The 25923-nt window shown below is 42.3% G+C and overlaps 1 protein-coding gene across 9 annotated transcripts in view; it reads right to left on the reverse strand.

The window, feature by feature from the left end:
• ELMO1 (engulfment and cell motility 1) overlaps positions 1 to 25923 on the reverse strand; it is a 596918-nt gene that overhangs the window by 11830 nt on the left and 559165 nt on the right. For all 9 annotated transcript variants that reach the window (XM_082632561.1, XM_082632562.1, XM_082632557.1 and 6 more), the window contains 3 exons: positions 23312 to 23424; positions 13722 to 13829; positions 6483 to 6565 (listed from right to left, as the gene is read on the reverse strand). In XM_082632561.1, the coding sequence (XP_082488687.1) occupies positions 6483 to 6565; positions 13722 to 13829; positions 23312 to 23424 (304 nt within the window). The remainder of the gene's footprint in view (positions 1 to 6482; positions 6566 to 13721; positions 13830 to 23311; positions 23425 to 25923) is intronic.

The raw sequence follows: 25923 nt of genomic DNA on the forward strand, positions 1-25923 counted from the left end.
AGCTGGGCTCTGGACATGGTGAGATTCAAGCTTCTTTCATGTCAAATATATTCCTATCCCTTTCACTGAGGTCTGGTCATATCTTCCCTCTGGTGATTACATGTTAAAACTGTTTAACTCTTAAGGCCCAAATCAGTGGGATAAGTACCAGGAATGCCCACTTTCAAAGATAAGGCGACAAATCAACTTTATTTTATGAACCACAGAGTTTAAATTTAGAATGCTTAATCCTCGAAAGTCAAATTCTTCCAATTGAATTTGCATTCACCCATGATAATTCTTTTCAAGTGTTAGACATTTCCTAAGTGTTAGACATTTCCTAATCTCTCTATGAAGAAGCCAACACTTCTTGAGTCCACAGGAATTTGTCTGTTGCACCAACCTCTTTTAAACACGTTGGACTCTAAGCTCCAGGAGGACAGGGCCATGTCTGCCTGTTCATCACTCTGTGCCCAGAGTCTATCCTATCTCAGGTGCTCTAATGCTCACTGAGTGAATGACTCTATGAGCAAGCCTTAGACCATGACTGGCATGCCAGATGTTGAATGAGTGAGAAGTACTATCAGTTACCAACATCTTGCTATTAACAAGTGTCTGCCTTAAAGATGCTAATGTCCCAGTTTGCCCTGTTCAGTAATTAAGCCAATGGAAAGTCCTGTGGCACAAAATGTCAGAACCTACTCTCTAGCTGGAAAAGCTGAAGAGCCAGCAACATGCCTTGGGTGCTGCCCACTGCCGTTCACTGACAGACCTCCTGTGGACAGATTTTGGCCAACTCTCCTTTTAAGCTGCAGGTCTCCCCTCTCCTATCCAGAAGTCCTAGACGTAGGGAGGAGCAGGCCTCTGGAGCACTGGGGAAGGAGTGTGGGTGTGGGTGGATTGAGGAAATAAATTATTAGAACTGTGGGTTTCCTTTCTGCCTTTTGACGTTTTACCTGATGAACCAGATGTGTGAACACTATTAACATTACAAGACAAACAATTTTCATATGCATAGAAATGAAAGAGCCAGGCTGGTAGAGATACTGCTGTTTCTGTCAGCCCTCAAGGCAGCCTAGAAGAGCTGGGAGTGGCTGGAATATCTCTGCCAGTGAATCCCAGGAAGTAGCCTCCATTTGAAGTCTTATTTATGTGTTTATAGCAGTGTGCCCCATTATCCATCCATCCATCCATCTGTCCACCCACCCGTCCAATTTTCTATGTGTCATTTACAATTTTTTTTAAAAGTTTGGAAATGTCATTTACTCAGTTTGTTTTGTTGATCTCCTCTAAGGGGAGAGGAATCTCCTACAAGAAGGCCAAAACTACCCACACACATCCTAGGCTCAAATGAGAACATCATCTCTACACCTGTTTTGGTATTGGTACCTTGTATCTTCTTTCATTTTCTCTTGGTTAGTCAGGCTAGAAATTTATCAATTTTATTTATCTTTTCCAAGGACCAAGTTTTGATTTTGTTGATTTTCTCTACTGTTTTCTTATTTTCAATTTCATTCATCTCTAATATTTACTATTTCTTTTCTTCTGCTTGCTTTAGGCTTAAATTGCTCTTTTTTCTCTAGTTTCCTAAGGTGGAAACTTTACTGATTTTAGATCCTTCCTCTTTTGTAATATATGCATTTAATGGTATAAATTTCCCTCTATGCACGGCTTTCACTAAAACCCACACATTTTGATAAGTTATATTTTCATTCTACTTAGTTTAAAACATTTTGTAATTTCTCTTTAGACTTCTTCTTTAAACTATGGGTTATTTGATAGTGTGTTTTCAATTTCCAAATATTTGGGGGATTTTCCATCTATCTTTCTGTTATTTATTACTAGTCTAATTCCATTGTGAAGTAGAACATACTTTGTATGATTGCTCTTCTTTTAAATTTGTTAAGATGTATTTTATGGCCCAGAATGTGGTCTATCTTGGTGAATGTTTCTTGTGAGGTTGAGAAAAATGTGTATTCTGTTGTTGGGTGGATTTTCTATTAATGTTAATTGGATGTAGTTGACTGATGGTGCTTTTCAAGTCATCAATATCCTTATTGATTTTCTTTCCACTTGATGTATCAATTACTGCCAGAAGGGTACCAAAAACTCCAGGATAATAATGGATTTGTGAATGTCTCCTTTCAGTTCTCTCAGTTTGTCTCATGTATTTTGATATCTTTGTCCATCCCCTTACTTTCACCTATTTTAGTCTTTATATTTAAGTGGGTTTCTTGTAGAAAACCATATAGTTGGTCTTGCTTTTTATCCACTCGGACAATGTCTGTCTTTTAATTGGTGTATTTAGACCATCGACATTTAAAATGACTATTGATATAGTTAGATTATATCTGCCATGTTTGTAACTCTTTTCATGTGTTGTATTTGTTCTTTATTTTTAATTTTCTCCCTTTTTTGTCTTCTGTTTTGAGTATCCCAATTCCTCCCTCCTATCCCTTATGACTTTGCTGTCATTCATTTCACTGATCCATATGCTATAATCATCTAACACATTTTAATATTATTATTTTAAGCAAAGAGTTATCTTTTCGATGAATTAATAAGAAAAAAATATATTTTTATTTTACCTTCACTTATTCCTTCTCTGACACTCTTCCATTCTTTACGTAGATTCAAGTTTCTAACATATATAATTTTCCTTTAGGCTGAAGAATTTCTTGCAGAGTAGGTCTGCTGGCAGTGAATTTCCTTGGTTTTGGTTATCTTAGAAAGTGTTTCTCCTTCACTTTGGAAAGATAATTTCACTGGATATGGAATTTTAGGTTGGTGGTTTTTTTTTTTAACACTAAATATTTCACTCTACTTTCTTCTTGCTTGCATGGTTTCTGATGAGAAATCTACTTTAATTTTAATATTTGTTCCTCTACCAGTAAGATGTTTTTCCTCCTCTGGTTTAAGATTTTCTCTTTGTCTTTGGTTTTCTTCGGTTGGAATATGATATGCGTGTGTGTGTGTGTGTGTGTGTGTGTGTGTGTGTGTGTGTGTGTGTGTGTTGGTATTTATCCTGCTTGGTATCTTATAAGCTTCCTGGATCTGTGGTTGGATATCTATCTTTAATTTTGGAAAGTTCTTGGCCATTATTGATTCAATATTTCTTCAGTTCTATTCTCTTTCTTTTGGTATTTTAATTATACATATATTATACTTTTTGCAATTGTCCCTCAGTTCTTTGATGTTCTAATTTTTTTCCTTTTGGCATTTCAGTTTAGGAAGTTTCTACTGACTCATTTTCAAGCTCACTAATCCTTTCCTCAGCCATGTCAAGTCTACTGAAGAGCCCATTAAAAGCATACTTTATTTCACTTCTGTTACAGTATTTTTTTTTTTACAACTTTATTGGAGTATAATTGCTTCACAATGGTGTGTTAGTTTCTGCTTTATAACAAAGTGAATCAGTTATACATATACATCTGTTCCCATATCCCTTCCCTCTTGCATCTCCCTCCCTCCCACCCTCCCTATCCCACCCCTCCAGGCAGTCACAAAGCACCGATCTGATCTCCCTGTGCTATGCGGCTGCTTCCCACTAGCTATCTACCTTACGTTTGGTAGTGTATATATCTGTTACAGTACTTTTTATTTATACCCTTTCCTTTTGATTCACTTCTAGAGTTTCCACATCTCTGCTTATATTACCCATCTATTCTTTCATGTTGTTTACTTTTTCCATTAGAGTCTCTAATCCTTTTAATCACAGTTATTTTAAATTCTCTGTCTGATAATCCCAGCATTTGTATCGTATTGCAGTCTGCTTCTGATGATTGCTTTGTTTTTCCAGGCTGTTTTTTAATTGCTTTTTGGCATGCTTGTAACTTTTTGTTGAAATCCAGACATGCTGTATCAGGTAATAGGAAGGGAGATACACAGACCTTTAGAGTGATGGTTTATGTTAATCTAGCAAGGAACTGGGATATGTTAAATGCTTGCTATACCTGTAAGTGCCAGAGGCTTCAAATTCCTCTAGTGTCCCTGTTTTTGTCTACCCTACTGACCTTGAGCTTCCCTAAATACTCCTCCTCAGAGAGAGGTTGTATCTTGCAGAACTTTCAGGTATAATCCAGTGTTATTATTTTGGAATCTAGTGGTATAGATTCCAAATAGGTAGGATATGGGTGAGGGATAGCACTCCATAACGTTCCAATTAAACCTCCATCTTTTAGGGGTCCTATGTCTTGTGGCTGTCACCTTCTCAGGTGTATCTCCAGTAGTATAGCTTTCCCGGTAGCATAGCTACAGAGTTTCCTACTAATTTCCTTGAGGTTCTGACTGCTGTTGATTATGTCTTCCCCAACCCCAACCCTGTGGTTGAGATAAGAAGTCTAAAAAGGAATGCAATGGGAGAAATTCCTTTCCCCTAGCTGGGATAAAGGTTTGGAGAACAGGGCTTCGTTATGGTGAAGGCTCTGTCATATTCCATGATTACTCACCTCTTTCCCCTCCCAGAGCCATGATGGAGGTGGGCAGTGGGGGATGGGGGACTCTCTATAAGATCTTCACTGAGAGAATCTGCTAGGCTTATTGGAAATAAAGCCCATGAAAGTATGCCCCCACAAGACTGCAACCCCCAAGAGTTTCTCACTCTCATACTAGCAGTCATCAGAATTGCCAGCTAAATGATCTTACAGCTTACGGCTCCAGTAGATTCTGCTTCAGGTGAGCAGATCTGGCTGTGACTCTCTGGATGTACCTGACTCTCCAGATTCCATGGCTGTGGTCTCCCCTGTAACATCAGTTCTCTCGGTAGTTCCAAGAAAATTGTTGATTTTCACTTTATTCAGTTTCTTCTTACTGTAAGGATAGGAGTGACAACTCCTAGGCTCTTTACAGGTTGGGGTGAAGCCAGAAGTTCCTTCACACCTGTTTTACATAATTTGCTGTCCCAATCAGAGTGCTTGAGTCCTGGCAAGTTGCTTGGCTGCCAACTACACCCCTCCTAGCCTTCTTTAGGTTACAGACTCTTGTTGCTGCCAATTTCCTCACGCCTTGTCCTGCTCGGCTCCAAGTGTTATATAACCATGGGGACCTCAGCTGGAGCTGAGCAGAGCCGGTGCTCCCTCTGTTATCAGGTGGTCTTGAAGGAAGGCAGCCCCACAGGAGGCAAACCATGAAGGCTGCGGACTTGCTGCTTTAGTTAAGGATGCTCTTTTGGAATATGATGAGCTGTTGGATACCTACTTCCCCATATCTTGGAGAAGAAAGAAATGCTGTGTAACAGATGACCTACAGACCCTAAGGCATGCCCTTATGTCACTCAGTGTTTTATATGATAGCACTGTGACAGACTTGACACAGAAGGATTCATATGGACTTGAGGTGAGTTATACTTATGTAACTTAAGAAGCAAAGATCTTGTTATCCGTCTCCTTGGCTGTATCCTCTCCCTGTTTTCTTCCTAAACAGTACTTTCGTAGTGCTTTTGATTTTCCTTAACCATAGATAGGGTCATCTTATGCAGACCTGGATTCACCTTCATCTTATAATGACTGAAATTACAGGGCAGGCATTATTCACTTCAACACTGATTGATAAATAGGATGTGTAATGTTTACACTCCTCTTAGATAATGACACGGGACAATAAAGAAGCAACCTATTGATCTATGTGATATTTTTGGCACCAAGGTGCCTGAAGCACCCAGATGAATCTGATTAATTTTGTTCATGGACAGATACTATGTATCACAAGATGCCAAGAAGTAAAAAATTGGCTCCCTGATGGCCCCTCCAAGGGCAAATACCTCTAAATTGGGGGCAAGGGAAATTCCTCCATCTTTTCAGAAAATGCCACCTCCCATACCCTCTGTTATGGAATGTAGGCTGTCATGGGGAACAACATGATAGGGAGGGTGAAGAATATTGCAATGTTAAGAGTATTTAAGCAATATTCACCTTTGGGAAAATTTTCTCCCTTAAGCTGGGTTTGAACTGTTTCACAATATTTCCCATGATGCTGAAGAATATCAGGCCTTTAAAAGTTTTCTAAGATTTTTTTTGGAGCCATCTAGTCTCTCCTCCCTTTCCCAGACTTCACTGAGACACCAGGCAGGTAACTAAGAAGGAGGAAATGAAAGGGATTGGGGTGGAAGTGCAGAAGGGAGAATATGAACATAAATAGAAGGTTAGCAGAGGCCCAGAGGATGGACGGAGATGAGTGGAAAAGGCTTGAGAGAAGACTGGTGACAACAGAGAGAGGACAATTCCTAGGGCTGTACGTAGAAAGGAAGTGAGAGAATGCAAGACATGGTGGAGATTCGACAAGTGATCAGTGAGAGAAAGAATAAGACTAGGTAAGAGATGTAAAAGGAATGAGGAAAGGAAAAGGAGCTGAGTTTAAGAGATGTGTAACTGTGTGTGTGTGTACACGCACACACACAAACACACACCAACCACAGAAGCATAGCTACCAAAGAAGGGCTTGGCCCACTGCAGTCAATAACTGTTATTGAGCAGACAGAACTATTTGCAATAACTTGGAAATCATACCTTGTTTTGTTTAAGGGCACCTTTCTCTTTCATATGAGGGCAGTCCTTTCCCGTCACCACAGCTTTGATATCTGCCACCGGCACTGCAATTCATAAGAGAAAATGAAAGTAACTACATCATGTGACTGCTTAAGTATCCATAAAGTAGCAAGACTAAGCATCGAGTCTGCTGCTACGGCTGCCATTCCCAGACACTACCGCTAGGAGACAAAAGAGTTGAAAAGACAAGAGAAGTCAAGCGGTGTCCAGGGCTAGAACTAAAATATATCCTTATGTCCTGGTAAAAAGCATCCTTGGGGAGAAAAATCTATGTTCATAGTAGAATTTGGTTCAATAAAGCAAATACCTAAAAAAAAAAAGACCAGAAACAACAACAACAAACCCATCATAGTCGCATTAAAAGTGACGGTATTAGAAGCAGCCATAATAACCATACTAATAATGGCACTGATACTGATTTTATGGAAGACATCTGTGTGCCAGGAGCAATGCCACATGCTTCCTACAGACGGACATCTCCTGCTACACGTGCTACATCCCTTTAGTTTCTGAGTTTTGGATAATGAGGGGAAGTAACCTTATCACAAAAAAATTTATCTGAATCGAAACCATCCTGAACTCTCATTCTCCAAATTCTCCCTTTTACCATCTCATTACTTCTCACAACCATTCTGTGAGGCAGGTTTTATTATTCCTATTTTATGGACAATGAAATTAAACTCCATTAAATAGAGGGAACATTCCTTTCTGACAGGGAAGTGGTAGCTGGTGTTTGTCTTGGAAATCCTGAGCGTAATGCAGTTTGATAAAATGATGTTCTCTCTCATCCTACTCAGAACTTGGGGGAAGATAAAAGATGTGGAAAGGTTTGGGCCTTTAAAGCTGTTGTTCAGATCATCTGATGGAGAGAAGGCAGTAGGACGGTTTGGAAGCTTAGTTTAAAAACCTGCACAGTCATCTGTCCCTTTCCAATTCCTCATCTTTCGCTCGTGTAAGGGACTGTGAATTTAGGAGCTCACTTAGGATCTGCAGAAGCTTTGTGTCATCAATTTCTAGACTCCTCTAAGGATGAAGATAATGAGAGATTTCATGATTAAAGTTCACCTATTTTTATTGGGGCACTGGGTTTGGGGGTGACATTTAGATGAAGAGAAAATTATAAAATATGTAGAATGTCAGAACAACGTAACAGGAAGGCTCTTGAAAAGCTAACACTGTCCCTGTACCCTTAAGTTGCTAAGAACTTTGTCCAAATCTATGACACCTCTAGAGCTCTCTCAAACCCTAGAGAAGAGTGAGGCTGTGAGGAACTCTTCCAGGATTCTCTGCAGGTACCCCCTGCTAGCTCTCCCACCACGTCTGTCCCTCCAGCTTGCAGTCCTGATTCTAGATCTCTTTGGTAGACCTGACTTGTACTCACTAATAACTGCCTCTCCTCTCCTTCCGGGCTTATGGAAGACTACTCTTCCCAGCAACTTCTGCAGTTAGGTGGAGCCATACGATTAGCTCTGGTCAATGAAATGTGAGAGGAAATGGCCTCTTTCTTAGCTGAGGCAGTGAAAAGTCCACGCCTACCAGCCTCTCTTCTCCAGCCACAGGGACTGATCCGGTCACATGGTCCATCCAGATGGCACAGCTCTGGGATGGCAGAGCAGCCATTGGCCTGAGTCTCTGTGATTGTGTGGAGCGGTCCTTTGAAAGCCCATGTCAGTTATGTAATGTGAGGAGTGAGAAATAAACTCCTGTTGTGCTGAGCCACTGAGATTTTGGAGGTTATTTATTCTTGCAGCAAAATGTAGTGATGCAGCCTCTCCTGAACGGCATGACCCTTGACCTTGGACCGCTTTCCTTCTCTGCCTGGCTGCTCGAGATTGGCATCTTCTTTTAGACGGTCCTTGTGATTCCTGAACCTACCTTTGACCACAGCCTCTGACTTCAGTTCTCCTCAAAACCATTTTCGGAACCAACAATCAGCCCTCTTCTCAGTGGCTGACCTGGCTACCTAATCACTACCCCAGGAGGAGATATTTGGGCACTTTGGGAAGCTGGGTTTACTTAAGATTTACTTTTCAATGAAAATCCACCACCAAAGTGAATTTGTGATATAGTTAACATACCAAATCCAAAAACCTCCTCAAGCTTCAGATGGAGTTTGAGTCACAGGGTAGTCTTCTGTTGTATAATATGTAACATGGTCAATGAAGATCTATAAATAGTAAGTTACCCCTTGGCTTTGAAGATCTATAAATAGTAAGTTACCCCTTGGCTTTGAAAACTGGAAAAGATTAACCCGGAACAGGACAAGAGTAACACTAAAGTCTGTCGTGGGAGCAGTCTTTAGAATCTCTAATGAGAAGGAATCAGCGGAGAAAAAGCACTCTTCCACCGTGCTTGTGGCATTACATATTTTATGTATTTTATATGCATTGTCCCCTGTCAAGGAGACAAGCTGCTATATTACTCACAGGATTATGGCTAAAAGGAAAACACAAAATTCTAAAAATACAGCATGGCTTTTAAAGGTTGCTCTTTACATAGTTTGTCTCTAGATGCACTGGAAGATTAGGCATCAGAAGGGCTAAAATGCTGTCCTCTCTAAACCCATGAGCAGAATCAGACCCATATCCTTTGAATCTACACTCTTAAGAGGCAACAGAGGGCCCTTGATTACTTCAAAGCAGGGCTGGTGTTTCTATCAGGCCCTTTTTTGTAGAAGCAACATAACTAAGTGGGGTTCAGAGATATGAGAACCAGGAGGGTCACCACTGGTTCCCTAATGCCCACTCTAACTCCTTGCGGCCTGGCGTCATTTCTTTCAATGCTTTTTTCAGTTTGAGCTGGATTGAGACAATCTTTAATTCAACACTCCCATTTTATAGATGGGAAGACTGAGGACTAAAGAGAAGACATAAATCATGCAACCTCACACAGCTAGTGAGGGACAGAGCTGGGACTGCTGCTCTTTCTTCTATTCTATGGTCCCTTGCTAGGCCATGATTTTTCCCTATATTTGGAAGATGTCAGCCCCCCAAATCATGCTGAACACAGCCCTGGAAGTGGTTATCACTTCAGATATGTTCAGGAAGCTCTTTGATTGCTACTATCTGGGGAAGGAACTTTAATTGTGATTAAAAAAATGCCTTTGAAAAAGTAAATGTGGCCACCATGATAAAAATTGTTCTAGCTTTCACCCCCGGGAGCCAAACTGAGGCAGAAATTACCCCAGGAAGTAACCAGTAAGCCATGAGCACTTGCTGTATACACAGCTCCATCATGGAAGCTCCTATGGGCAGAAATACAGAGGAGGGGCAGGCTGATCCCAGTACAGTTTAGTAAAGAATCTGGACTCTAACTTGGAAGCCTGGAGTGGTTGGAAGCGCTGTGCTTTTAGAATCACAGAGCCTGGATTTGAATTCTAGATGCATCTACTGGCTATACCACTTTGGGCTTAAGTTCTTGGAGCATAAACTTTCTTGTCTACAATGTAGAAATATAACACCATTCATCTCATAGGGTTGTTCTGAGAATTAACTCAATGCTGGAGCCAAGATCATTGCTGGCTTTGAATCTAGGTGGTCTGGAGAAGTGGGTAAAAATCTAGGCCATAGAGTTGGACGGCTGCATTCAGATCTTTGCTCTATTATTTATTGGACATGTGACCTTCAACAGGTTACTTAACTTTTCTGTACCTCATTTTCCTAATCCTGATTTTCCAATGATACCTACCTCTTCAGGTTGTGGGGAGGATAATTTATTATGTAATGTAGAGCTCTTAGCACAGTGCCTGGTGTCAAGTAAACACTCAAAAGATGTTATTTGCTATTATTCTCATTATCAATAGTCAAAGTTAATTCTCTCTGTAGATTGAGGCGCCTGAATTATTCCCCACGCTTCAATGACCCAAATTGCCCAGTTTGCTTTGCTGTGGCCCTTGCTTCTCTCCTCTGCTGTGATAGGCTTAATGGCCTTGTGTGAGGGAGCAAAACCCTTTGATGTGGGAGTGAAGAGTGCTGGCCTAGATTCTTTCAAAGGGAGTCTCTGAGGGGCCCAGGCACTGCTGGACAGCAGAGGAGTCTGGTGTTTAGTGGGGGTGATGAGAGTCTCTCTAAACCCAGTGGAAGGAATGTGGGGCGAAGGGTTAGGAGATGTGGGTTTTCAAGGGCCGTGTTTCCTGCCTAACGAAAGGAATACGAGAAGAGAGATTTGCTAAACCTTTAGACATGAAAACAGCTTAGGAGAGGTCCTCAATCTCCACTTGCACTCTCTGGATTAAGAGGATCCAATTACGCTATTTGATTCACCAATATCTCAGTATTCAGCACTGATTAACTCAAGGGGTGGAAGACAATTTCCCCCTTGGTCGCAAGAGAGGGCAATTGTACACGGCAAGAGCAAGGGTACTTGAACTGAATTAAAGGAATGTCTCATTTTTCTAGTGGAATGAGGTTTTTGACTAAGGGCTCCAAGAGGATGGACTATTTTGCTCCAGGCAGGATGCGAACTGTAATTAAATGTAAACCAGATGGCAGGCCTGAAGCAGCAAACTTTCGTTTCCTAGGCTGGGACCTTCTCATCTCAGGCACATAATAGTTTCATTTGATTTCATTACATGAAATATACCCCCTCCCTGGCACACATGTGCATACAGATATAATCTCCTCAACACACACACATACACACACACACACACCCCACATCCTCCCATATGCACACACCTGCACAGGTACTCATTCTTGGTTTGCCTTGCAATGGATAACTGTTTACGGAGCAGCTCTTCTGGAACTCTGAATTACTAGACTTCAAAGGCCGCAGAGGAAAGGAGTGGATGAGTTTCACAGCCACTGTCAGAGGGACGGATGCCACCCTTTCCCAGAAGCAGCCTCACTCTGTGGCCACGACCAAAAACTGTTTGGAGATCTGCAGCTCTGTCGTGGCTCTTCTGCAATCACCCTGGCAAGCTGGCTCTCCCTGGCATCGGCCCTCGGGTTTCTAGCCCAGAGACCGTCCCTACTCAAGGCTCAGGTGCTGTCCACGCCTTGACCTTCTCTAGGGGCAGGGCTACCGACTTCCTAAGCAGCACAACCAGCGAGAATGAGAGTGCTGCATTTAAACCTACAATCCACACCAATCTAGTGCCTATCTGTGGGTTGAGGAGTGGATTAGACCCCTATAACTATGGAGATAAATAACACACCCAGTGAGTGGGAGAGCCGAATCTCTGGGCCATATGGGTTAGGAATGAATCCAGCTGTGGTTTTTTCATTTTTCTGCCCAGACCACTTTCCCTATTTCCTGGTCAGGTTAAGAAGGAGGCGGTGAAAGACTTCATATAGAGCTTGTGGTTGCTTTGACCTCTAACTTTTCATTTTACTGCATTAGAGCAGAGATTCCAAATGGCTGGCCTCTGGACAGTTCTGAGTTCACGAGGGAGGTTTCATCAGTGAGTTTTTCACCAGTTAATAGCAAACAGAGGAAAATGAAGACACTGCTGTGAGTTTTCACACAGCTAATTTAATTTAGTACAAGGGACTGTCCTTTATTCCAAGATTAGGCCTTTCTGGTCTTTCCTTTTGTTTGATCAAGAGCGCTTTTTAAAATGAAAGGAATGTGATATTAAATTTTAGTTAGATTTTCTTTTATAATAGCCTTTATTTCTGCCAAAACTGAAAGTTGGCAACCCACTGTCGATTCACTTTTCTTGTTCTTTTAAAATATTTACGTATTGGTGAAAGCCAAATTTAGGGACTCATTATGAAGCGTGTCAGGCAACATCTGGCTCCACACTTCTCAATTTGAGTGCTCATCAGAAACGCCTGGAGGGTCTGTTAAGACAGAGGTTGTTGGCCCCATCCCCAGAGTTTCTGATTCATCAGGTCTGGGAGTGAGGATCTGAGAAGCTGCATGTCTAGTAATTTCCCAGGTGATGCTGCTGCTGGTGGTCCAAGGACCACACTCTGAGAACCACTGGTCCAGCTCTGTCCATGGTGGGATGCGGAAGGCTTTCTGAGACCTGAAGGGAGGGTCCTTATCACAGGAGGAGGCCTGGGGAGACCCCATAGCAGGAATGCATAGACACTGCCCCAGACTCTGCGGTACTGGGTTTCAAATAACGTGGGCTGAAGAGGCAGTGCTCCCATGAAAGGAAATAAGATTGCCTTCTGAACTAAATGACACTATGAAGACCAGACTGTCTCATTTTTAAGCTGGAGGAAGCGAGAATGTTCCAGGCTGTCTGTCTGATATGTCAGCCCAGAGTCTGAGTGTGTCAGGAATTTGCCACTTGTGGTTTATTTTCCCCTGTGATGGCCATGAGCTGCAAGGAAGACAGTACAGATTTGACTTCCATAGGCCCTGGGGTGACAAGGGGGAAGGTGCTAGGATCTGGAGGTAAGGATTCTGTTTGTGACTTGTTTATATGACTCATGGCAGGGTCAAGGTGACTTTTAAAAGTTATTTTAAAGTGTCTTTCCTTTTTTCTCATTCTTTGATTTCTCTACCTGAGATATCCTCTGAGGCTATGTCTAACTTTATCTCATTTCTCTTCCAAATTAATCCATTACCTTTGTGTATTTTAATATTTCTGTAATACTTTGTTTAATTAGTACACTTAATGCTGTCTAAAAAAACCTGGAACCTGCTTTGGTGTTGGGCTAAAATAATCTAGCGTATGACTGGCTCTTTAAAAGACATGGTACAGAAATAGCAAATCTGTATAAATAATATGTATTTTGGGGAATATTTAGGAAACAATAGAATGTTATTGAGTGTCTGAGTTACTTCTTTGAAGTAAACTAGCCACATTTGGATCTGCCATTAGCTCTGCATTATAAATGTGGGATACAGTAAACTATAATGCATAAACGTGGTGAGATCAAGCACATGATTCACGTGAAATTATTTTGGGTCATCAGAAAAAGACAACTAACAATCAGGTTTATATTGTTTTTGCTCCTTAGAATAACACCTGGACAAGTAATGTAAAAGTGGGTGTTTGAACCCCAGGTTTACGTCTTTTAGGAAAGATAGGTGAACATTCCTTTTACACCCTCCCCTCTTCAGTCCCAAACCACAAATCCATCAAGGTCTTATGCTGAGAGATGGCTCAGGCCAGGACTCACAGCTAGATGAGACATGCCTAATGGGTTTACTTAGGTTGATAGTCTTTCTGCATGATATTCTGTGACCAGGAAACGAATAAGCAACCAAAACCCAGGCCTCCAATACAGGAGAGGCACTTACGTTTGTCCTGCAAGGAATCGTGGGGCACTTCTCCCTGAGGACTTTCTTCCAAGTCTCCATAATGCAGGACCTTGTGGTTTGGTGAAAGCCGACAATACCAAAACTTGTCTGGGGGAAAAAAAACACAAATTTGCCAGGTAAGCGATTCTGGTTTCCAAAAAATATTGACATCCTTATTTCGTCATAGTCTTGCCTGGGAGAACACGCAGTTCCTTCGATTTTAAGTCCTCAAGAAGGAATGACTTCTAGAGCCCTGGCAGTTAGTCCCTTGTCGATTTTGATATTTAGTTAGCTCCTGTCCTTCTTGGTAGACATTTGGTACCACTGGGAAAGTTATCAAATCCTTTGAGGACAGTGGCAACAGGGTTTCTGAGGTGGTGGCTTCCAGAGGGTTATTTCATTCAGTATCTATAATGACTAGGGGATTACTCCTTATTCAGTTGGGCCTGACAAAAGTGGGGAGGGAGATGAAGAAAAAAAAGCTTTCTCAGAATTTTTCTGCTTCCACTTTCCTCTGTGAGATTTTAAGACTGATGAGATGGCTGTGCCATATCTCAGTTGGCATATCAAACCCCTCACCCCTGAGGCCTATGCACACAAACTAATCAATGAATAAATTGTTAGGAAGCTAGTGATACACACAAGGGATGGAATTCATGAGGAAATATGCTAATAGTTCAGAAATTTATCCGAGAATGAGGATATTGCAGTCATCTCCTCTCTCATTCCTAGAGTTTAGTTCTCTTAAATAAGTGTGACCAGTACCTTAGGATCATTCTTATAAAGAAGTCCTTTCTTTAAGTTGACTTCCCCAAATGTAATAAAAATTGTTGAATAAGCTGGTGAGGCAGCGAGAAGGAGGCAGAGAGTGCTCTTTCTGGATAAGAAACTGAGATTGTGACAGCAATCTTTGTGCAGCTCTCAGGGCTGTGCTAGATGCTGCCTCCTCCAGGAAGCCCTCTCTGATTACTGCAGCCAAAGGGACCCTCCCCATCCTCTTAGCTGCTCCAGCATCTCCTTGGATCCTGGTGCTCCCATGTTAAGACCCTTAGTACTCCCCATTATCTGCCATAGACCCTAGGTAAGCAACTTGCCCCAGTGGGTGCAGTGTGAAAGGTTACTGACAGAAGAGGACTCCAGGACACACATCAGCCCTGACAGTGTGGAGAAGTCAGGGCGCTCTGATGACAACCACTGTCTTTGACAATTGCACTGCACTGGTCCCTTGGCACAGTGCCTGGCACGTGGAAGTTACACAGTTGCTGTTGGCTAAATTGATAAATGAAGACCCAAGGGGACCCAGTCAAGATGCTTAAGGCACAGAGCATCCATGGCCTGTAAACCCCTTTGTGACATTATGCAATTGGCAAACACAGTGGCCTTGGTCAAGTCACCCCATTACTGTGTCTACAAACACAAATTATTTTGAAGCCACTCTGACCAAAAAGGTCTCTATAATGTTTAAGAAAAATGTTCTTCTACTTAAAATTGCTTTCACTGCAAAACCACATTTTAACTACAATTCTTTTTTTTTTTTTTTTTTTTTTTTTTTTTTTGCGTTATGCGGGCCTCTCACTGCTGTGGCCTCTCCCGTTGTGGAGCACAGGCTCCGGACGCGCAGGCTCAGCGGCCATGGCTCACGGGCCCAGCCGCTCCGCGGCATGTGGGATCCTCCCAGACCGGGGCACGAACCCGTGTCCCCTGCATCGGCAGGCGAGCTCTCAACCACTGCGCCACCAGGGAAGCTACAATTCTTTTTGTAGGAAAGAAAGTTTTAAAACTGGAAGTAAAAGCCACACAATAAACAAAACACCTAAACTGGATCCACAAAAGCAAAATGCCTCTGTGATTCCTTTCTCATCTATAAACAGGGTTTGAGAATTCCTGAATGTAGCCAGAATATGGCAATCCATATATTTAAAAAACTCTAAACACTGGTGGGAAAATTTGAGAGGAAAGAAACAGTGCTTTGAGCGCTAGGAAAACATCTGGAATTGCTAAATTTTCAAAATTCTGTTATATATATGTACATACACACACACACACTCAACAGCACAGGTCATTCTTCTGGGAGAGCATTTCAAACAGAGAAAATAAAGTTATCCCTGAATAATTCATAACCATTTCAATTAGGCAGTTTTCCATGAGGAGAACACATTTGGGCATCTGACTTGTGATCACAATAGGAATTGCAGTTCCAAAGGAGAGGGCCAAGTGTTGGCCACGAGAACCAACAGTGCTCTTGGGAACCTGGCTTGAGAAACTGTAGAGATTTCTTCCCCACAAAGGACCTTTCACCTTGTCTAAATGAACTGTGATGGCCACAAAGCCAGCTGGAAATATTTCCTAGAGAGCTCTCCTTCCCCTGCTACCTCTGAGATGGGACTTTGGCTAAGTGAGCAACTGAAAAAGGGTGACAGAAAGCTGGGAAGGAAGTTGGTGAGCCGTAGTGCTTGGACACGTTGGTCTTATTTTGAGTGAGGTCTTAGCCTGTTCTTCCTAGAAATCCCTCACTTTTCAAACCAGGGTAAACTCTAGGGATTGGCAGTGGTAACCTGAAGCCCAAGGGTCAATATGGCACAAATGCATCAATCATCCTCAATATAATTGGGGGAGCATTGAGAAATTTAAGTGGTACAAACATATACTGTGGAGTAAAATGCACAACTTACATTCATTTGCAACACTTCAAAAATTTGCTGCGCATACTTTCATAAGTTGTCTATTTAATACATTATGTCTATTTCTCCAGTAAATATTTGCAGAGTGCCTACAGTACTCTACTGGGTGTAGCAAAAATTATTAGGATGAAAGGCAGACATGAGGGACAAAGCCAAGCAGCTCAAGAAGGAGCTCCCTAGCTCTTAGTGGCAACTTAAAGAAATATGGTGGAAACACTTGTTTCCCAGGTCTGGGAAGTAGGGACCATGATGACTCAGCAACTCTGCCTATACTACAGGGAAAAACAGGAATAGGGAAAATCTCTTGTGCAACACACTCCTAACTTTCAGCAACTATTGAAAACAGTGGCTATTTATCAGGGTTCTGGGAGGTAAAACAACCGTCTTCCTTGAAAAGCTGTTTGTTTAAAGAAACAAAAAAGGCTACTTGGAACCTTGCCATAACAATACAGGGTGTAGCTGACAGATTTTCCTCTTTCCAGAGGCTTAAATTCTCTTGACTTTTATGACACCACCAGCTTCTGGTTTTCCTCCTGCCTCTGGCTACCTCTTCTCTTATCCTATAGAAGTTCCTCTTTCTCTGTCTACTACTAAAATGGTGGAGAGCAAAAGATCTGTGCATCATTGACGTGAGTGATGCGTTCTGCTCCTCCCATCAAATAGGAAGTCTTGGATGGATGACAAAATATTGGAAAAGGGGCTGAACGGCTTGGGAAGGTTGTTCTGACTCATAAACAAATGGGTGGATACTCAGCCAGTATCTCTCTCAGGATAAAGGCTGGAGTCGTTAGCTCTGAGAAGGTTTAGAGGCATCATAACTTGTGTGTGGCTGTCTTGAAGGCAGAGCCGCTATAAAGGAGACCAGAGATGCCACCTCTGACAAGCAGAGCGCACCGACTTGTTGGGTAAGACAGTTGTAGTGTCAGCCACCAGTGGCAGCTTGATTTGCAGTTTCTTTTATGGTAAGAAAAATGTGTATTTTCTATTCAAAACCCAGCATGATGTTACTAGTTCCCCAATCCCTCTGGGCAATGAATGAGTGGATTGTGTCACTAAAAGCAATTAGCAGGAAGCAGTGAGAACATTAGCAAAGAATGTTTAGTAGAATTTAAAGAGAAAACAGGAGTTAGTATAGAGGTCTTTCAGTCAATTAGAAATTTTAGTACGTTAATAGCCATCTTTTCATTCCCCCAACTCAAAAACTGAAAATATGGAGATAATTTTGTGCTTCACTCTTTTGTGTGTGTGTGTGTGTGTGTGTGTGAGTGTGAGTGAGTGAAGGTTCAGAGGGAAAAGCTGGTTTCAAAGCTCACAGGCTGGTAAGAAGGTCTCCAGCGCTGATTAAAGTTATTCCCAGTGTCACATAGATCATTATGGAGCTAATCACCCTTGACAACTGTAATTCTTGCAGCAATGTTTGATATAACTTTTTGCAATGATACAAATACTCTATACCTGCTTATTCAATAGAAGAAAATTTGAATTTTATTTAATTTTAATTAACTTAAATAGCCATAGGTAGCTATATGGAACAGTGCAGCTCATTGTCTCTCTTCATACCCAGGCTGGAGACAAGTGTTGGGTCGGCCAGCAGGTGTTTATGGGAGACGGGCAAGCTGAATAATAGCTACCATTGTTGAGTGTGAAATGTGGACTGTAAAGTGAGGCACAGGGCACAGCAAGAACCGAGTCCTGATTGACTCTGCCATGGACTCGGGGACATCTTTGTCTTGTGCGCAAAGCCCACAGTTGGCAGCTGGCTGCTGGCCCAGGGGGCCCTGAAAGTCCTGTGTTTGGGAGACAGGTGGCCTTTACTAAAGTGAAATCTTATGGCACTTCCACTAGGACCTTGGGTCTTTCTTAGGTTAACCTAAAATGTGCAAAATCTTCAGTGTGCTCAGGGGAAGGTCTGCTTCCTGCCTAGGGTCAAACGTTTCCAAGTCACAAAACATGAGGAACCCCAGCAATGGTTTTAAAGGGAAATGTCATCTTCTAGGTGATGAGATATAAGATCTCTCTGTTGGTCCAGTAAAGGAAGACAACTACGGATACAGAATGAAGGTCATTCCGCCTTTCAAATCTTCCTCACTTCACTCAACATTCTTCAGAATGAGATACTCTTGTTTTGATTCAGAATTCTGTCTCCCTGGAGACGCTCCTTTCATAGCAAAAGATAACTCCAGAGCCCCCCAGTCATTTTAAAGATGGTTTGGCCTAACTGATACTTTGGAGTCACACAGACCTGAGTTACACACCTGGTCTTTACACATCAGCTATGGAGTCTTGGCCAAATTATAAAAACCTTAGGGACCCCTATGGTTCCTTTGTTAAGTAACACTAATAATTATATGAGTAAAACATATATAGAGTATCCATCATGCACCTTCCACAGAGCTGGCTCTCAAATATTAGTGCCTTCCTAATCTCCTAGTCAATCTCCTAATCTCCCCTCTCATTCACATTACTGGTCCCTCCACCTTTTGAGAACAATGATTATCTGTTATTTTGATCTATTGCAAAGTGATTTTTTTCTGAAAATAATCTGGCTTCTCTTCTTTTGAAAAAACGCATTTATTTATACCTGCCTTTTTGTAAAAATGAGTTATGATAAGGTTTAATTAAATATTAAAAGAAAATTTCAATCAAAGAGGAAGAAACAACCTGCTACCCAAAAGGGTTCATATGGTTACTGAAATGGCCTGAACGTACCATTCAGCTCTAGGTCTTCTGAGCGAGCTGAAAGAACAAGGCAGGTACCCCGCCCTTGGCCTCAGCGCAGGAACATGCCAACCCCTCTGGGTACATGTTTCACTCACCAGTGGGTTTCAGATTAAGTTTGTCGTGTTAATGCTTAGAGAAGGGATACTGGATACTGGTCAACAAAATAGACACTGTCTTCAACGAGAAGCAAAAGTTTCATGCTATCATTTCTTGAAAATGATACTCCAGTGTGTAGCCCTGGGCTCTTACCAAGACTATTCAATGCAAGTGATTCTGAAAGACCCTAATCTCTGAAAAGAAAGGAAAATAGGAGGCAGTTCCTGAGCCTGTAGATTCTCATGAAGCATATAACGGCTCGAACACAGACAACTTCTGGGATTTCATCTTGACTCTCTTGAGAAGTTCAGGGAACACGGAAGCAAGGCAATCTCATTATGAAGGATTGTGAACAAGAGCCTTTCACATTCCATAGAGAATGCGGGACAGAGTGAAGCAAGCCTGTGACAGCCATTGCCACTCTATGGCCTGTGTTTAAAAACCTATATTCGGAGTAACTGTAAGCTAAAATTAATACTAAATACCATTAATGAATGTTTGACCATGTGCTGAGCACCAAGTGCTATAGATGCATGATTTTATTTAACCCTTGCAATGATTTGATGTAGGAACTGATATCATCCCCACCTGACAGATCAGGAAGCAGAAGCACAGAGAGATTTATTAGGTTGTCCAAGGCTACCCAGCTAGAGGGTGGGGAGGCAGGGACTTGAATGCAGCTTGATGTGTCTCCCATGATTTACCGCCTCTCAGTTCTACTGTGGTCAGAATTCCCAGAAATCCAGATTTGTATATATCTATATTGGACTAACCAAGTAGCAGAGTTGCAAATGAGGCAGGTAGAATGACAGGCACGTAGCAACTCAGGGGCCTTCTAGCCAAACAGGGCACACTAAAGGGCTCTACAGCTACCCCTCTCCTTTCCAGTTCTGTGAGACAGGAAGCTCTTTCCTATTTTCCCCTGTAAAGTTAATACTTAAATCCACTCATCTTTTTTTTTTTTGTGGTACGCGGACCTCTCACTGTTGTGGCCTCTCCCGTTGCAGAGCACAGGCTCCGGACGCGCAGGCTCAGCACAGGCTCCGGACGCGCAGGCTCAGCGGCCGTGGCTCATGGGCCCAGCCGCTCCGCGGCATGTGGGATCTTCCTAGACCGGAGCACGAACCTGTGTCCCCTGCATCCGCAGGTGGACTCTCAACCACTGTGCCACCAGGGAAGCCCACTCATCTGTGTTTGACTCACTGTTGGACAAGTTTAGAGGGAGTGTGGTCACGCACGGGCCCTTTGCGCATGTGCTTGCTCTTTAACCTGGGATGGCTCATGGCTGTTCCTGTCTGAGATCTCACCTTTCTCAAAGGGATTAAAATGAATTTACACCATGTCCTCATTAATGTGGGTAAATCTAAATGGAATGTTTTGATGGGGTGATAGGAAACCAATTTCAGCATAGTCTGCTTTGAATCTTATTTATTTATCTATCTATGTATCTATCCGTATTTTTAAGCACACAGAGCTAGTCACCAGATTTTAGATCAATTTACCAAACACCAAAAAGCCTTCCTTCAATTGGAAGGATGATTTTATACTAAACACAGATGGTCGTGCTCCCTAGGGAGTTTAACTAATAAATTTATAATCTAGATGCTAATATTTTTTGTTTAGTAGGTAATTCATTTTTAGAAAACTGGAAAAAGCAGCATATTTGGAACTAACACTTTTTTAGCCAAAATACTGTAATTATGACATCTAGAAACAGGATTATTCAAGTAGAATCTACCCATTTCAGCCTAGAAAGGAAGTCTCGTGGTGGAGCAGACTGGAAGGTCAAATTGGGTTCTCTGAATTAGGTTCCGAAGGATTCTAGCTAGGCATGAGCGAGGCATTTGGTGGCATGTGTCTATTTGCCACCTCTCCTCCACCCACTTCTGTGCCTTTTGCCCAATGTCAGGTAAATAAAAACTTTATAAATCACCTTACATGGGCAATATACCCTGAATATTGATTTTGCCAAAGGCAATGAGGAGATCAGAGCATACAGCAGGCAATCTGGCTAACTGAACCAATAGATCATCTAGTCCTATTCTCCCACTTAACAGATGAGAAACTGTGGCCCTAAGAGGTCACGCATTCTGCATAAAAACACCCAGGTGGTTAACTCTGTAAGTACAGAGTTGAGAAGCTTAGAACCAAGTCTACTCACCCCCAGCTCATTGTTCTTTTCTACAGGATCATCCAGAATAAAACAGTAGCTACCACCCCCTTTGTTTAAAGCTGCTTTCTAAGAGCTGCATTCATGACCACTTTTCTTCCTCACCATAACTTTAGGAGACAGGCATTGTTAACCCCATTTCAGATGGGGAAACTGCTCAAGGTCACAGAGCTGGACAGGGACAGAGGTAGGACGGTACCCACTTCATCTGGCTCCAGGGCTCTTGTCTTCCTCACTGTGCCACACTATCTTCTTAGAACAGCATTCACTCTGATGAAGGTGCCCAAATGCAAGGAATGCAGTGAGGAAGGAGGGGGTGAACCAGTCCTCCAATGGCTGAATGGGAGAGATGAGTTCCTTCTTCCTAATGTGAGCCTTTGTCGGTCCCAGCTGTAACTCAGCCCTTTCTTACTCTGCCCACTATCCTCCCCTGAGGCCCAGCCTGAAGCTCATTGTCATGGTTTCTTATCCTCTGGGAATAACCTGCATTTTCATTCGTCAAGGAAGTTCTGCCTTTGGACATTCCTTAATAATGATTTTTAATGCTTACATTCGAAATACGTTGAATTTACTCAATATTCAGCAAAAGCCATTAAAAGTAAATGGCCGGGAGGATGGGCTCAGCATAAACATGAAGTGATGTTTGTCATTAGTGGGCGAAGTCTGTGTCTGAGCAGGGCATCCATTGGGTTTCAAAAATATCTGCCAGGGGGGCTTCCCTGGTGGCGCAGTGGTTGAGAGTCCACCTGCCGATGCAGGGGACACGGGTTCGTGCCCCGGTCCAGGAAGATCCCACATGCCGCGGAGCTGCTGGGCCCGTGAGCCATGGCCGCTGAGCCTGCGCGTCCGGAGCCTGTGCTCCGCAACGGGAGAGGCCACAACGGTGAGAGGCCCGCGTACCACAAAAAAACAAAACAAAACAATAACAACAACAACAAAAATATCTGCCAGGGTTTCTCTGGGGCCATAACTGATATTTGTTCTTGGTACAGTTGCTAATGCTTATGCTTGTTCCTGACTGTTCCCCAATCTCTTCACCTCTCCCCAAATCTTATCTTTCAATTTTATTTTCTGACTATTTGTTTCCAGGACAGTATGATATGAGTACTTTGCAATGAGCAGTATGTCAAGAAAGCAATCAAGGGACTTTACTTCCCTGGCTAAGAAACAGCTGGAAATTCTTTCCACCTATTGGAACTAGTCTAATGGCATCCATTTTAACTTGATATTTTGGGATTAAAGTTTATAGAGACAGTTCAGAAATTTGTCTTACAAGATTATGAAAATTGATTCTATCCCACCTTGGTTCACTGTTACTTATATCTACAAATAAAATAATTCTGACTTGGAAGAGAATCAGTATGGGGATTTGAAAATAAGGGCCATCCATGCTGAAAATTTCAAGATCAAATCCAACAGTGGGTGCCAGCTCTCCTGATAGCATAGTGAATCATTAAAAGTTAGAGCCATAGAGTTGCTGGAGTATAAATCCCTGCTCTTCTGTGACTTTGAGCAAGTTACTTCACACCTCACTGCCTTCGTTTCCCTATCTGTAAACTGGGCGTGATCACAATAGCTACTTCATAGGGTTACTGGGAAGATGAAATTCATTAACATAGGTAAAGTGAGAGCCTGGCACATGGTAAGCTCTCAATAACGTTAGCTGTTGTTGAACCACTACTGGCAGACTTGAGGCACGAAATGGCCCAGGTGGCTCTTCAGTTCCATGGGTCTCCTGGTGATTCTAGATTTTGATTCTCCCTGGGTATACATGGGAAATCAGAACTTACCTGGACTGCTAGTCCTGTCCTGAGTACAATGCTGCATAGGCTACCCTTAAACCAACACCCATGCCCATGTGATTCCGCAGGGGGCAGGCCACTATTCTTCCTTGCTAGGTCTGGAGTGGCCCCAAACAATACCTTGCCTCCGCCGGCAGTTGAGTTTCCTAAAGCAGGTCCCTTCCACGAGGCGGTTCAGGCGTTGTTGTTTGATCAACTCCAAGATTTCTGGCTGAATCTTCTCCTTTAGTTCCCTGTGAAAGGATAAACACATGTTCCACAGTGTGCCTTGAGAACAGCACTTGGCTGAAAGGGCACCATGGGCAGATGGGGCAGGCGAGTGCAAGCTTTAACCTTTCATGAACAACCTGACACTCCCAAGTGGGTGCTTTAGAGAATCATTTATTAAGCATCAGTGGAAAGGGTTATCTATTCTAATAACACTATAGGTTCTCTGACATTTACAGATACCCACAAGAGCACCAATCACTTCAGTGGTGTTTTTCTAGACCAAGGTCTCCTGAAAAATTTCTTCTCTTGTTTTACGAAGCCACAGATATAAATTTACGCAAAAATTCACTCAGCTCTGCTGAGACAATGAATCTCTGGTCATCTTCTGCCCTCCTACAGCAGATAAACTCCTAGACTGCATTTGTGATCTGACCAAAAAGGAATGTTGGACAACCACAGGATGACTATTCCACAGCAAACACAGTATCGGGCAAAGTACAGGACCACATTTTGCTTTGGATTCTGTCACTTACAACTGGGAACAACACATCGACCCAGATTGTAGCCCACAGAGATTGGGATAATGAGAGGATAAATTAAGGCTTATTTGCATCTTGTCTCAGGGTAATACAATGTAATTTAGGTTTAGAGGCACTATGCTGTGAAGATATAATAATAGAGTGTAATGGGTTTTAAATCTTTTATTTCAAAAGCAGAGATTTTTTATCATGTGAAATTTTATGTAGTGCCCTAGCATTTGAGTCTAGTAAAGCTAGAGTTGTTCTACTTGAGGATGTATAGAGAGACCCAGAGTCCAGCCCTCAGAGCAGTGTTGAAAGCACTGACCCAAACTCAGAAGGATAGGACTTCAATCTAGGCTCTGCCCATGACTGGCATTTCAGGTAGCTCCTGTAAGTCTCAGTTTCTTCATCTGTAAAATGGGAATAAGAATCTTTCCTGTCCCAAAGGAGACAGTGTGAGTGTAAGTTAGCTGTAAGCATTGGGCAGGAATGCAAGGTGTTACTGAATTTGCTTTGATAATATTCTCTTCTTTCCTCAAGCCAAATATTCCTGGTGCCCATATTACACTGTTGTCAAGGCTCACATTTTTGTCAGCTTCAGCCTTAACTCTGGGCTTGCTCTGGATTGCAGGCAATCTGTCTTCACATGGTGTTCTGTTTCCAGGTGCGGAAGGCACAGACACTCGGTAAGTGTGTGCTATGAGCCAGGTAGTGTACTATGCAATTTTAGCTCATTTAACACCCCTTCCCTCCTCCCCACCACAAAAACGCCAACTTTTGGGAACAGGTATTAATATCATCATTCCCATCTCACAGATGGGAAAGAGTTTACAGAGCTGAAGCCCTGAATAGGGGTACAAACTCAAGTGTTTCTTGTGCAAACTGCGTCTATTTACCCGTGAGAAAAAAAAAAAGAATAAAAAGTGATATAAAAGCATCTGGCCATCTAACAAGGTATTCTAGAAAGCTGTTAATACATATTTTAGACTTAAATGGCCTCAAATGCCCTGTAATTTAATACTGTTCCAACTGACTATTTATAAAGCCTAATGTGAAGATTCAGCCCCAGAGGCACAGCTTGGTGCATTTGCTTTACTTGCATTTGCTTTTCCAGTGTGGGTCTCACAGGGTCTCATCTCAGGCTTTCAGATCACTAAAACTATCTATGATCAGCGTTCAGCTTTTGTAGAATGGACTCAGCAAATTGCAGCTTTGATGAACCCTGCTCTGAATGGAGAAGAAGGTGGGGAATTGCCAGGGCAGTTGCACACAACGATAAATCACCACTCCTGGCTTCCGAGTTAGGGCGACGGGGAAATCATGGGAGAGAGAATCTGGCAATTTCATCAAGTCTTAGGTTAGAGATGTATCTTTAAATAATAGTTTTACTAGGCTAGAGTTTAGTTATTAAAATGGAGATGAAGATGCAGAGACAAGGGCCAAAAGGAGGAAATAATTGAAAGAACTTGATGATTTATGATTTTTAGTGTAAGACCCAGATGAGCTCATCATGACACACTCCATGATGAACCATCTTCGGAGACAGACTATCAGAATAAGTGGATCTGCGCTACAAGAGTTACCTTTTCTTGTTATGAACCCCAAAGGACTCCAAAACATGATTAGGCAATGTGGGAAATGGAACAGGTTTTTGTTTCCCCCCTAAGTTATATCCTCTTCTTTCCCTGCAAATGGACTCAGTAGTTACCGAATTCACTCATATTAGGAAAACATATGTAATCCCTATATGGTGTCTCTGTGAATGAGATATGACCTCTAGGGTAATCCAGGTAATAACCATGGGCTGGAATTGGGTTTTGAAATTCTCAGCTTGGGGCTAATGAGGTCAAGGTCATGGGTTCACTGGCTTTGCTTTGATAAATATTCCCCTAAGTCTATCTAAAAGCCCTGTAAATAAATAAAAGGAGGAAGATTAAAGGAGGGAGAATAAATGAGTGTGTGAAGAGCAATTCAAATTCTAACACTTTTTCCTGAAGAGAA

This window comes from Mesoplodon mirus (genome assembly GCF_964341445.2).
Source record: "Mesoplodon mirus genome assembly, chromosome: 9".
Classification (NCBI taxonomy): Eukaryota; Metazoa; Chordata; class Mammalia; order Artiodactyla; family Ziphiidae; genus Mesoplodon; species Mesoplodon mirus.